Source organism: Hyaena hyaena, unplaced genomic scaffold, assembly GCF_003009895.1.
Source record: "Hyaena hyaena isolate Hyena2069 unplaced genomic scaffold, ASM300989v1 scaffold_69, whole genome shotgun sequence".
Classification (NCBI taxonomy): domain Eukaryota; kingdom Metazoa; phylum Chordata; class Mammalia; order Carnivora; family Hyaenidae; genus Hyaena; species Hyaena hyaena.
Genome location: NW_024080702.1, coordinates 114,144 through 125,673, shown reverse-complemented (window position 1 = coordinate 125,673; position 11,530 = coordinate 114,144). Strand labels below are relative to the sequence as shown.

At 68.0% G+C, this 11,530-nt stretch overlaps 1 protein-coding gene across 3 annotated transcripts; it reads right to left on the bottom strand.

Annotated features, from left to right (window-relative positions):
- Positions 1–339: 339 nt before the first annotated feature.
- Positions 340–3,577, bottom strand: ARC (activity regulated cytoskeleton associated protein). 3 transcript variants are annotated; one of them, XM_039232978.1, is made up of 3 exons: positions 2,557–3,577; positions 1,307–1,431; positions 340–1,125 (listed from the first exon to the last, which is right to left on the bottom strand). In XM_039232978.1, exons 1-2 carry the CDS (start codon positions 3,522–3,524, stop codon positions 1,329–1,331), a joined length of 1,071 nt encoding a protein of 356 aa, XP_039088909.1. In that variant the 5' UTR covers positions 3,525–3,577; the 3' UTR covers positions 340–1,125; positions 1,307–1,328. The 3 variants fall into 3 exon arrangements, 2 of the variants coding, with proteins under 2 accessions (XP_039088909.1, XP_039088908.1); XR_005528540.1 differs by lacking the exons at positions 340–1,125; positions 2,557–3,577 and adding an exon at positions 1,674–2,164 and having other exon boundaries at positions 1,368–1,431; XM_039232977.1 differs by lacking the exons at positions 340–1,125; positions 1,307–1,431 and having other exon boundaries at positions 2,203–3,577.
- Between the last annotated feature and the right edge of the window lie 7,953 nt (positions 3,578–11,530).

Here is an 11,530-nt window from a genome sequence, read left to right as displayed (position 1 = left end):
CTCCGCTCCGTGCCCCCCACCGCCCGCTGCCTCAGGCATTCCCTCCATGGAGGGAGCCCTTAATCAGCTTAACGACAACCCACAACACTCGGACCAACTTGGAGGGAGCCCTTAAGACCCTTCTGCCCTCAGGATCCAGGACCCTGACCAATCGACTGGCCTGTGATGGGCCTGCGCTCCCTAGGTCCCCAGAGACCCTTCGGTCTGCCCTTGTGGGAGCTCCAGGGACCCACCGCCCCACGCGACCTCCCTCCGCAGCTCTGCGCCCACCGACCCAGGGCCACAGAGAAATGACAGCGCGCACCGAGAAGTTTCAGTGTTTTATTAACAAAAGCTTACAAAAGTCTGTCTTCAGGTAAGGTGGCGAGGGGGGGGGAGGGGGGGACACGCACACAGCTTGGCCTGACATCAAGGCCTGATCCACTGGGGACAGGGAGGGCTGGCCACACCCTCCTGAGGACCCCGGGGCTCCCTGCAGCCCATGCCAGCTCGTGAGTATGGGTTATGGCTTATGTGCAAAAATAAGATCTGGGGGCTGGCAGGGGTGCGGGGTGGCGGCGCGGACAGCATCACCTGCAGACATCAGTCTTCTGAACCCGGGAACCCCCACTAGACAGGCGGAAAGGAGAACCCCAGCCAGGGCCTGATGGGGCTGCAGGCGCTGCAGACGCGAGTGGCCGGTGGGCACCGGGGTGCTGCTGTCTGGGGAGGTGGGGGTCTGGGCCCCGGCAACGGCGGGGCCTGGCCGAGAGCCCGCTTACGCCCCAGGGGCTGGGACCTCGCAGGGCTGGGGCCTCGGCGTCAGAGCTTCTGGAAAGCTCTGGTGGGAGAGGACGGCCACCGCAGGAAGGGCGATGGCGGGGGGGGGGGGTCCTGGGCTGGAGCAAGGCCGGCTCCAGCCGCTGCGGACCCGGGGGCGGGCAGGCTGGTGGCCAGCGGGGCAGGCCGAGCGGCAGGCCCGGGCCCTCACGCTGGCCCGTCTCCAGCACCAGCTCTCCGCCGCGCTGTCCTCTCCGCAGCCCCGCTCGCTGACCTCAGCGTCCCCTCCTCCGGCGCAGGAGGCTCGGGGACGAGAGGGCGGGGCGTGCCTGGCGGGCGGCAGAGGCGCTGTGGGAGCCTCAGGACCTGAAAGAGAGACTCGGGGGTCAGGGGCAGGCCGGAGGCTGGGACGGGCTCCACGGGAAGGGTGTGGGAGGTCGTTACGGGGCGGCCCCTCGGGGCGCTGCTGGGGGGGGGCGCTGGGCCTGGGATCCCGGGAGGGACAGCGAGGGACAGTGTCCCAGAGGGAGGGCTGGGCCCCCATTACCTGTCGTCACTCTCCCGGCTCCTCAGCTGAGTGTGAGGGTTCGGGCCCCGTGGGACCCTCCGCCTGCCGTGGGTGAGTCATCGAGCCCAGCCGATCCTTTTCCAGGCTGGTGTGAATCACTGGTGCTGAGGAGAAAGCGCGGGGTCGAGTGAGAGCCAGCTCGGCAGCCTCCCAGCCCCGCCTCCCGCCCCAGCCCTGCTCCCTGACCCCGGGGGTTTCTGCAGCCCCCATCACACCACCCCTGCAGCTAACTGGCTGGGGACGCCTCTGAGCCTCAGTGGGCTCACCCAGAAAATGGACCTGGCCCTGGGCCCTCCCTGCTCTACGGCGCCCCCCCCGGCGGCGCTGCCCTGCGGCAGGGGCTCACCTGAGGGGCCAGGAGACACCAGGACGCCAGGTCTGCTGCTGCCGCCGCTGTCGCCGCGTCTTTGGCCTCCGCTTTCCTCCAGGAGGAGGGAGCCTCGCTGCCCGAGGCTGGCCGGCTGCCCGGGGCGGCGACAACGGCGCCAGCCGGCCGCGCAGCAACTGCCAGGAGGAGGCGGCGCGCCGAAGCCAGGGTCCCCGCAGCAGCGGCCTGTCTGCGCTTCTGTTCCGGGGTGTCCCTTGAGCTTGGAGCTCACTGGCCTGTGCTGTCCGGACACTTGGTCTCCAAGTGCCGGGGGCCCCAGGCGCAGAGCGGGAGATCACAGCCTGGAGGTCAGGTCATGGCCTGAGAGTGTGCGGGGTGCAGTCAGGGGCCGGGAAGGACAGACAGGAGGAGGGCGACGGGGCAGGGGCCCAGCAGGACAGCGGGCCCCTTCGCTGTTTGGGGGGTGCTGCCCACATCTGGATGATGCGTGGCTGTGTGAGTCCGGCGGGGGGGGGGGGGGGGGGGGGGGGGGGGGGGGGGGGGGGGGGGGGCAGAGGTGGGGCGCCCAGCCGGAGGAGGCCGAGGGCTCTCCCCCGAGGGAGTCAGCCCGGCTCGGCAGTCCTGGCTGGCAAAGGCCACGGGCAGGTGTGGTGGGCGGGCTGGGACCCGGGCCGGCCTCTATTCGGGCTGGGTCCGGTCGCTGGCCACAGACTCGCTGGTGAGGGCCGGCGTGAGGGTCTCGGCCTCCTCGTCGGCCGGCAGCGGGGGGCCGGCTGGCTCCGACGCCTGCTCCAGCCCGTCCTGAACTTCCTTGCCCCTCTGGATGAGCTGCTCCAGGGTCTTGGGCAGCGGGTGGCGCAGAAAGCGCTTCAGCTTGGGCTGCAGGGTGCCCACCACGTACTGGATGATCTCCTCCTCCTCGGCGTCCACGTACAGCGTCTGGTAGAGGTCCCGCTTGCGCCACAGGAACTGGTCCAGCGGCTCCCCCTGCTTCTGCGGCAGGTCCAGCTCGCGCTGGATGGCCTCCCGCGACAGCGTGCCCTCGCTGTACTGCAGGAATTCCTTCTTGAACTCCACCCAGTTCTTCACGGAGCCCTGCTTGAACTCCCACCACTTCTTGGCCGGCCCGTTCATGTGGTTCTGGATTTGGGACAGCCAGTACTCCTCGGAGCCGCCCACCTGTCGCAGGTACTCCTCCAGGTGGCTGAGGAACTCCCTCGGGTCCTCGAAGATCTGCGTGTCCACACCGGGGCTGGGCTGCCCGTCCTCGCCGGGCGCCCAGGGCGGGTACTGCTGGGCCTCCACGGCCTCCTGCCCGGGCAGCTCGCCGGAGGCCGGGGGCGGGGTGATGGCGTAGGGGCTGACCGTGTAGTCGTAGCCATCGGCGTCGTGGCAGTAGCTCTCGGGACCCCCGACGCCCACGGACACGGTGTGGCGGGCCGGCTCGCTGCCCACCGGGTACTTGCCGCCCATGGACTCCAGGCGGTCGGCCCACCTCTCCAGCCGGTAGAAGACCTCCCGCCACACGTGCATCTCCCGCTTGACCCAGCGCTCCAGGTTGGCGATGGTCTCCTGGCAGCGGCACAGGCAGGCCTTGATGGACTTCTTCCAGCGCTGCGAGTCGCCGGTGGGCACGTAGCCGTCCAGGTTGCTCTCCAGCTTGCCCACCGAGCGGTGCAGCCCCTTCAGCTCCCGCTCCACCTGCTTGGACACCTCGGTCAGCAGGTGCCGGTGCGTCCTCCGCACGTGCTCCAGCATCTCGGCCCGGCACTTACCGATCTGCAGGATCACGTTGGGCTTGGCGGCCGGCCCGCCCCGCGGCCCGGGGTAGGCGTGGAGGCCGCCGCTCGTCATGTGGTCCAGCTCCATCGGTGAGCAGGCAGGTGGCCGCGGCGCTCGGACGGGCGGGAGGCGGCGGGCTGCAGGGTCCCCCGGGGCCACAGCGGCGCGGCGGAGCCGGGACGGTGCCCTCGGTGCGGCGGCGGCGGCGGCGCAGCGCGGGGAGCGCGGCGGGGGAGAGCAGGGAGAGCGGCGGAGGAGAGCAGGGAGAGCGGCGGAGAGCGGCGGAGGAGAGCAGGGAGAGCGGCGGAGAGCGGCGGAGGAGAGCAGGGAGAGCGGCGGAGAGCGGCGGCGCCGAGCTCTGCGTCCAGCCGCCGCCGCGGGCTCTTTATGCTGCCGGCGCGGCCGTGGGCGGGCCCCTCGCCGAGCCCCCGCTCCCATTGGCCCCGGCCAGGCGCCCCGCCCCGCGCGCCCCGCCCCCCACGCCCGCCCGCGCTCCCGGCGCCGAGGGAGGACCCACCCCCTGCACGCGCCACCGGCCGGGGTGACTAATCCTCCGGCTGGCTCCCGGCGCCCCCTCCCCGGCTCATTCAGCCTGCGGGGCGAGGGAAGGTGCCGGACCCGGAGACACGCCCCTGCCCGCGACCGGCAGGGAAGCGCAGGTGTGTGCCCCCCGGGGCCCGGGGCAGGTCCTTAGCTGCCCCCACCCACCCAAAGGTTAGGAGGAAGCCCTTCCCCCAGGGTTTCAGCGTCCGCCGCCCCCTCTCTGGTCTCGGTCCTTCCTAGGGGGCGGGGTGGTGCTTGACTCCGCTCTCCCGGGGCCTCGGCGCCCCGACCCCTGCCTCGGCCCAGCCCGGTGGTGCCGGGTCTTGAGCCGCAGATGAGCCCCGGCAAGGACCCCGACAGACACCCAGACCCCTCCTTTCCTTGAGCTGAAGGCTTCCAGGAGCTCCCCTGGACGCGCTCCCGGGTGTCAAGGGTGAGTTCCCGGGGTGGCCTCCGGCCCCTGCCCACCCCTGCCCTGGGGGCCCTCGAGGCCAAGCTCCTCCATCCTCCGTAGGGGCGTCGCGCCTCTGCCGGGGCCCCTGACAATCGTGTGGACGTGTGACAGCAGTGCGGCAATGGCCGGGCTGGACTGCCCACCGCCCCCACTCCCACGCCTTTGGTGAGGCCCGAGACTCGTCCGGGTGGTGCCTCCAGAAGTCTGGAAGCTGCTCCCTGCGGGGAGAGGGGTGAGGGCATGTGGGGGAGATGAAGGGGTGCTGCTCTCTGAACTCCCCCCCGCAAGACACAGAGGGAACCTGGCCAGAAGCTCCAAGACTTCTGAGAAGATGGAAGGGGGAGGGGAGGGGAGGGAGGAGGGGAAAGGAAGGAGGAGAAGGAGGGGGGAGGGAGAGGGAGAAAGAAGGGGAGAAGGAGGAGGGAGGAGGGGGGAGGAAGGAGGAGGAGGAGGAGGTGGGGGCGGAGGAGAAGGGGTGCCGGCAGAGAAGCAAACACCATATAAGGAATGGGGCTCCGGAAGCCGAGATTCCCTCGGGAGGGAGGCCCCTTCTGCTTCCCTGGCAACAGTGGTGGGGAGGGACACCCGTTCTGGGTTACCCCAGACGGGCTGGTTACGGGTCCCAGGCCCTCCGATGGGCACAGCTAACACCCGCTGCCCACCGCCAGAGGCCCACAGACACGGCCAGTGAGTCAAGACACCGTAGCCCCCAGCTTCCCAGCCTCTGTCAGACACACAGTGCACACTCGCCCGTGCCCCCACCCCACACCCCTCACACACACCCGTCCCCACCATCCACCCACCCCCAGACACACTCATACCCCCCACCCACCCCCCAGTCACACTCATTCCCCCCACCCACCCCCCAGTCACACTCATTCCCCCCACCCACCTCCCCACGGGCACACTCATACCCCCACCCATCTCCCCACGGGCACACTCATAGCCGCACCTGTCTCCTCATCCTTGCCCAGCCCCCTGTGTCTGACTCACACTCTCTCTGGAATCCCCACTCCCTCCTCCCCCCTGCTCTCCTGGAAGCCCCCCCCCCCAGCCAATCTGTCTCCTTTCCCTCTCTGAGCGCCCCCCCGGGTGGGGGGAGAATGTCTCTCTGCAGAAGCTTGCCCCAAATTGCTCTCCTGGGGTTTCTAATTAGAGGCGAGTGGGTGGGCAGAGAAGGGGGGTTGGAGGGGCAGCGCTGAGTAGGGAGGGGAAGCCAGGCACAGAAGCTGCTAGAACAGGAATCCCAGGCTGCGGGAGTTCCTGGGAGCGGGAGGAGGCCGCAGGCCCGCATGCGGCCATGTGTGAGGTGTCCGTGCGGTGGTGGTGAGTGTGGCCCGGCCCACACGCGTGCCTGGCTGTAGCAGGGGCTGCATGTAGCGCAGAGTGTGTGCATGTCTGGAGTGAGCTGGGGCCCGTGTCTCAGGGCCGTTGTCAGGGAGGACCCCTGATCGCCGGCTGGGCAGAAACCACTCACGTGTGTGTGTGTGTGTGTGTGTGTGTGTGTGTGTGTGCGTGCGTGCATGTAAGTGCAGTGGGCGTGCCAGAGAGCCAGCACCTGAATGGCCAGTGGCATAAAGACTATGTGGCTCCTGTGACACTCAGGCCCAGGTCTCCTGACCAGCTGGGTGGCCCTGGCCAGGCCACAGCTCTCTGGGGCTCTGCCCCACGGTGACCTCCAGCCCCGCTGCGCCCCACAGCCCAGCGGCAGGCCTTCCCGCAGACGGGAGTCCAGCCGGGGCCCAGGGGGTGGGGGGCGGGGGGCTGGGTGAGCACCACCTTTGTAGGGGGGCCCCTCGGCGCCCCCTCTCCCGCAGCCAGACCGGCCTGACGTGGGTGTGAGGGAGCACAGTCCAGGGAAGGGGGTGCTGGCAGGCCACGCGGAGGCTGGGCGGGACCTGCAGGGAGGCCGCGGGCTGCTGGCCGGCACAGGTGACAGCAACAGCCTCTGCTCGGAACACTTAATCGCCGTCCAATTATCGCCCCAGAAGCCCTCAGCAAACCCCCGCACTGGAGCCTTGGGCTCCACTCTTCCACTGCTGGCTCCCCACCTCCTGCCCTGCTCCCTTGAACCCCTTTCCCCCTCAAGCAGGGGTGAAGGCACAGAGTGTGGGCCTCCACCCCCGCCTCACACAGAGCAGGGCCAATCAGGGCTGCAGGTTGGGGAGAGGAAGGGGGAGGGGTTCGCTGCACAGGGAGGGAAAGAGAGCCTCCCCCCCCCCAGCCAAGCTGGCCAGCTGCTCCTTGAAACTGCCTTAGAAGGAGGGGGCTCCGTGGGGCAGGGAGGTCTGCCCAACACTGGATCCAGGCAGCAACAGCCCTCCCCCCACCCCCCCAGCCGTCCCCCATTCAGCCTGCTTTGGGATCCAACCTTCCACTAGGGTTCGAGGCTCCCAGGCCCTAGGTGCTGGTGCGTGATGCTAAGATGTCTGTTTCAAGGTGAGATCTCCCCCCCAAAGTCACAGCCTCAGGGAGCTACACCCCCCACTGCACCCCAAACAGCTGGGGCCTCTGCTGGCCCTGCCTTCCTCTGGCTGCTCTGTGACCCATTCCTCTCCTCCAGGGGACCCCCCCCATGCTGGCAGGTAATCCCCATCAAGACTGTCAGGCTGCGGGTGCCCTGGGGACTGCTCTCCCCTCCAATCTTGCCAGGAGTCTCCTGGGGCGACAGCCTCTAACAGCACTTAGCACCTGGGGTGTGGGGTGTGAGCACTGGCTCCTTTGGGGGCTTTCCGGCACTCACTCCAGCTGATCATCCATCATCGCCACCCCTTCTGGGCCTCTGCTGGGGACCAGCCCTGTGGCCCCATCCTAGTCCAGGAGAAGCTGGCGGCTGGGGGCTGGGCCGGCTACCGCTCCCCTGGCCACTCCTTGGCCTGTGGTCCCTCCTGGGTCCTGTGGCCTCGCCGCACATGTCACCAGAGCCGGTGGAGCCTGGAGGGAAGGCCAGGCCCATCCTGATTGCCCGGAGCCCCTGCAGGCCCAGCGCCTCCACCGGCACCTCCCCAGGAGGGGGAAGGGGGAGGGGGAAGGGGCTCTGCTCTGCTGCTCCTTCTCCGTCTCCCCGAGGCAGCACTGGGGTGGGGATGTCTGCCCCGGGTGACTGCACAGGCCCCAGCGATGTGGGGTGGGATGTGGGGGGAGCAGCTGGCAGGAGGGCCTGGGGTTTGAGCCCATCACCTGGGTCCCGCCCTCCCCCTACCTGGACCTCTCGCCCTGGAAGGGGTGGGGGGCAGGGAGGCAGGGCCAGGCCGGGGACACAGCGCATTAGAGGTGAGATTGGGCCAAGGTCAAAGAGGAAGAAAGGGTGGTGGGTGGAGGGGCAGGTTGCCGGGGCCCCAGGATAGCGGGAGGGACACGCTCCATTTCACTTCTCAAGGAGACTTTCTTCCATGTTTTCACAGATGTTCCAAGAGGTGGGGGCACCTGCAAATGAGGGGGGTCCCTAGGCCGCACCTGCCTGATGCACCTGCCACAGCGGGAGCAGCGAGCGACCCCCGGAGGCCCCGGCAGCTGGGGGCAGGGGTGTCAGGAGACCCCACAGTGCAGGGCACGTGCCTTGAGAGACCTGAGGGGGGTGCTGAGCGCTGGGAAGGGGGGCACGGAAACCCAGTTGTCTGAGTGAGCTCCCAGAACCCAGGGAACATTTCCTTTCCGATCCTCCCCCCGCCCCTTCCAAACTTCCTCTTCTCTGCGGTTTGGCAGGGTGTGCCTGCTGCGTCCTGTCCCTGGAACAGGCAGCCTGTTCTGGGCCCCCACACACCAGACCCTCTCCCCCTCCCTCCTTCCTGCCTCCTGCCTCAGTGCCTCCCTCCCCATCCAGGCTCCTCCGAGGACAAGTTTTGTATTTTTCCGACGATGCCGGCACCCCGTGTCCTGCAGGCGGCTTCCCCTCCGGCCTGGAGGTCAGGCCCCCGAGCTGGAGTCCAGCCGCACCACCGCCCTCGGCCTGTCCAGACGGGGAAGGCAGGGCCCAGAGAGGGCATGGACTTGTCCAAGCTCTACAGCGAGGGAGCTGAGCCAGGGTGCCCTGGTGAGGGCGTGCAGGACAGGCTGCGGGCTCCTGGGGGCGTTCTCGAGCTCAGTCTGCGCCCTGTGCAACCGTGGGTAAGTCCTCGAAAGTAAGTCGTCTCAGCCCTGCCCCTTCCTGGCATCAGCACCCTCCTCCGGGAAGAACCTTTGCCCTTCCAGCCATGGGGGCGAGAACAGTCCCCAAGCCCGACAAGGAGGCGCTGAGCGAGGTGGGGCACAGGAAGTACAGACTGGCCCTAAAATGAGCAGTTGTCATGACCGCCATGCAGGTCCTGGAGGCACGGGCTGCAAGTGGCCCCTGTGAACTGCAAGCACCGGCAGGTGGTGCCTCTGCCCTTCAAGGAGCAGCCCGTGGCCTCCAGGGGTCAGGCTGGCCCCCTGTGACCCACCACAGGACAGGGGGAGGGGGGATGCCGTTGTGGCATCGAGGGTGGGGGTCCTTGGCGTCCCCACTCCAGGAGGCAGGTGTGCGGGGTGGGAGCCCAGACAGGGAGCTGGGCCCAGGACGTGCTCCATGCGCGCTGGCCACCATGTCTCCACCCACACGGCGTCTGGATCTAAAATGTCCCCTTGGCCCGGCAGGTGCCGCTGGCTGGGTCTGAAATTCCGCAGAGCCCCAGACAGACTGGGCACCTGCCTCCTCGCACTACTTCTCCTGGGGGCACCTTGTGGCCCCTCTGTCCCCACTGCTGTCCTTGTCCCATAGCGGGCAGACTGTACTAAATGGTGGCCGAGGCTGGCGGCTTCGGCGGCTTGAGGCTGATGGCGATGGTGGGTGGGAAGGAGGGGGAGGCTGGACCTGTGGCCGCTCTGTTCCTCCAGCAGGAATGTCCCATCCAACCGACCACACATCACCCCTGGTTCAAATGACAAAGGCCTATCCAGTTTTAAACCCTAAGCATAAAATTCAGCATGGTTTTACGTGTTGTCTAATTCTGAGCCCACGGTCACTGCCTCCAGGAAGTCTTCCCAGCCTCTTAGTGCTGTGTTAACAGAGTCTTTTGTAAGCTGGCCCCGCCTTGTTCATGCCCACCTCAGAGCCCCCGAGCACTGTCTTAGTGTGCGTCAGGTGAGTGTGAGTGTGTGCACGTGCACATTTGTGTGTGGTGTGCAAGTGTGTATGTGTGTGCGTCTGTGTCTTCCTGGTCTTCTGTCCAGCAAAGCCATGCCCTTGCTCGCTGACGGCGTCAGGCTCTGATGCTCTGGGCACCTGAGGGGACGAGACCAACCTGGGTCCTGCCCTGAGGAGACTCTGGTCCAAGTTCCCCAACACCCCAGATGTTTTGGGGGCAGCAGCCCAGAGGCTCCCTGAAGGGTGGGGAGAGCTGGAGGGTGAGCAGGGGTGGGCTGGGTGCAGGGCAGGGGGGAACGGGGCCCTGCTGGGTTCTGTCCCCTCCAGGGGCAAAGCTGGAGGGGAGCGGGACTAGACAGGGGGCGTGTCTGAAGGTGGGGACCAAGGCCACTGACCTGGGTCTGTGCCTGCAGGGAGGACGAGCAGGGGCAGGTGGTGGAGAGCCAAGGAGAGGGTGGGTCGGGCCTGGGAAGAGCCAGGGGCCCGGTGTCCTGGCGGTCCCGGCTGGGAGCACTGTGCGGACTCACTCAGCAGGAGCAGCTGGGGCCCACCCGTGGGGGTTGCAGCCCGTGGCCGCCCCCTCCTCTCTGCCCCACTGGGCCCCCAGCCAGGCTGTGCCTCCCGCGCCGCCTCCCTGGACGCCCGGAGGACTCGGATCAGATCGTGCAGCCGGAGCCCCAAGCGTGGCCGGCCCAGCCAGGATGGGGGCTGCTGCCAGCTGGCCCTGGCCAGACACCCCCAGAGCTGGGGGCTCAGGACGCCCAGGGAGGGGAGGTGGCCAACTTTCCTGCTGTTCTGTCATCCCCATTTAGATCCGTCGCCAGCACAGCGCACACTTCCGGTGCCATAGAAGGAGCTGGCTGAGAATAGCTCAGTGTGACGCAGGGAGGAGCTCCCCACGCAGGCTCTGCGCCACGCCTGCGCCACGCCCGCACCACCGAGGGGCCGTCCCGGAGGGACCCCGCCCTGCGCCAGCCCCCTGCCCGAAATAGGGAAGGGGCTTGGGGTCCCCTCTGCATCCTGTCTGCTAGCTCCTCCCTCGGGGCTGGGGGCTGGGCCCCTGCCCTTCACAGCTGTCACCTCTGCCGGGGACACCTTGTCCAGGTGAGGCGTCTCTCCCAGGTCCTGACCTGGATGTCCGCCAGTTGCCGACCCCGCTCAGCTCTAGGCCCCACTGAGCCCCATGCTGGCACCTTTCCCTGTTCCTGCTTCATGGGCGTGGGCACCGCCTGGTCTGCCGCAGGCCTCGGGGGTGCCAGGCGTGAGCCACGATGATCCTTGGCCCTCGGGGGCCCAGTGTCGCCCGGGCCAAAGCCTCCTGGGCGGCCAGATGTGAACTTGTCGTTTCCCCTGCCATGAGGGGCTGCTGCACAGCGGTGCCCCGATGGCACCTGGCTCTGGGCCCCAGGCCGTGCTCTGCTGTCGCCATCCTGCAGCTCCTCTGAACTTTGAACAAAAGGCCCTTATGTCCACCTGGCCGTGGACCCCAGCAATTATGTGGCCACCGTCCTGGGGGCAGGGGTCCACTGTCCGTAATCTCTCTGGAAAGACGGTGGACACAGATCACGTGGGAGAAGGGGAGCCACGCTGTAAGCTGCACATCTCGAGGAGCCCTGAGATAGCTGGGGGGGGTGGGCGGGGTGTCGGGGACCCTGCCGGGGTCCCGGTGCTACTGTCATTGCCATCTGTCACCATGCAGGTTGGGACTGAGCAACCCCGGATGCCCTCTGAGCCTCGGCCTCTTTAGCTGACATGCGTGTCGCTCTGCAGAGGCTCATCATGGGTGACGGACCCCAAGGCGGGTCTGTGGCCACAGGACACCTGGTGGCATGTCCGGTTCACAACCCACAGCCCTGATCTACGTTCTTGGTCTTAAGCCCCATGTCCAGGACATGTCCCTGGGGGTTTGGGGGGTGAGGAGTGGGAAGGGTGGGAGCAACCTCAGGAAGCCACCCCCAGGGGCAGGGGACACAGGACAGAGGGGCTGGGGGA

Coding starts and splice junctions, on each gene's coding strand:
- ARC (XM_039232977.1), bottom strand. CDS start 3,524: ATGGAGCTGGACCACATGACGAGCGGCGGCCTCCACGCCTACCCCGGG.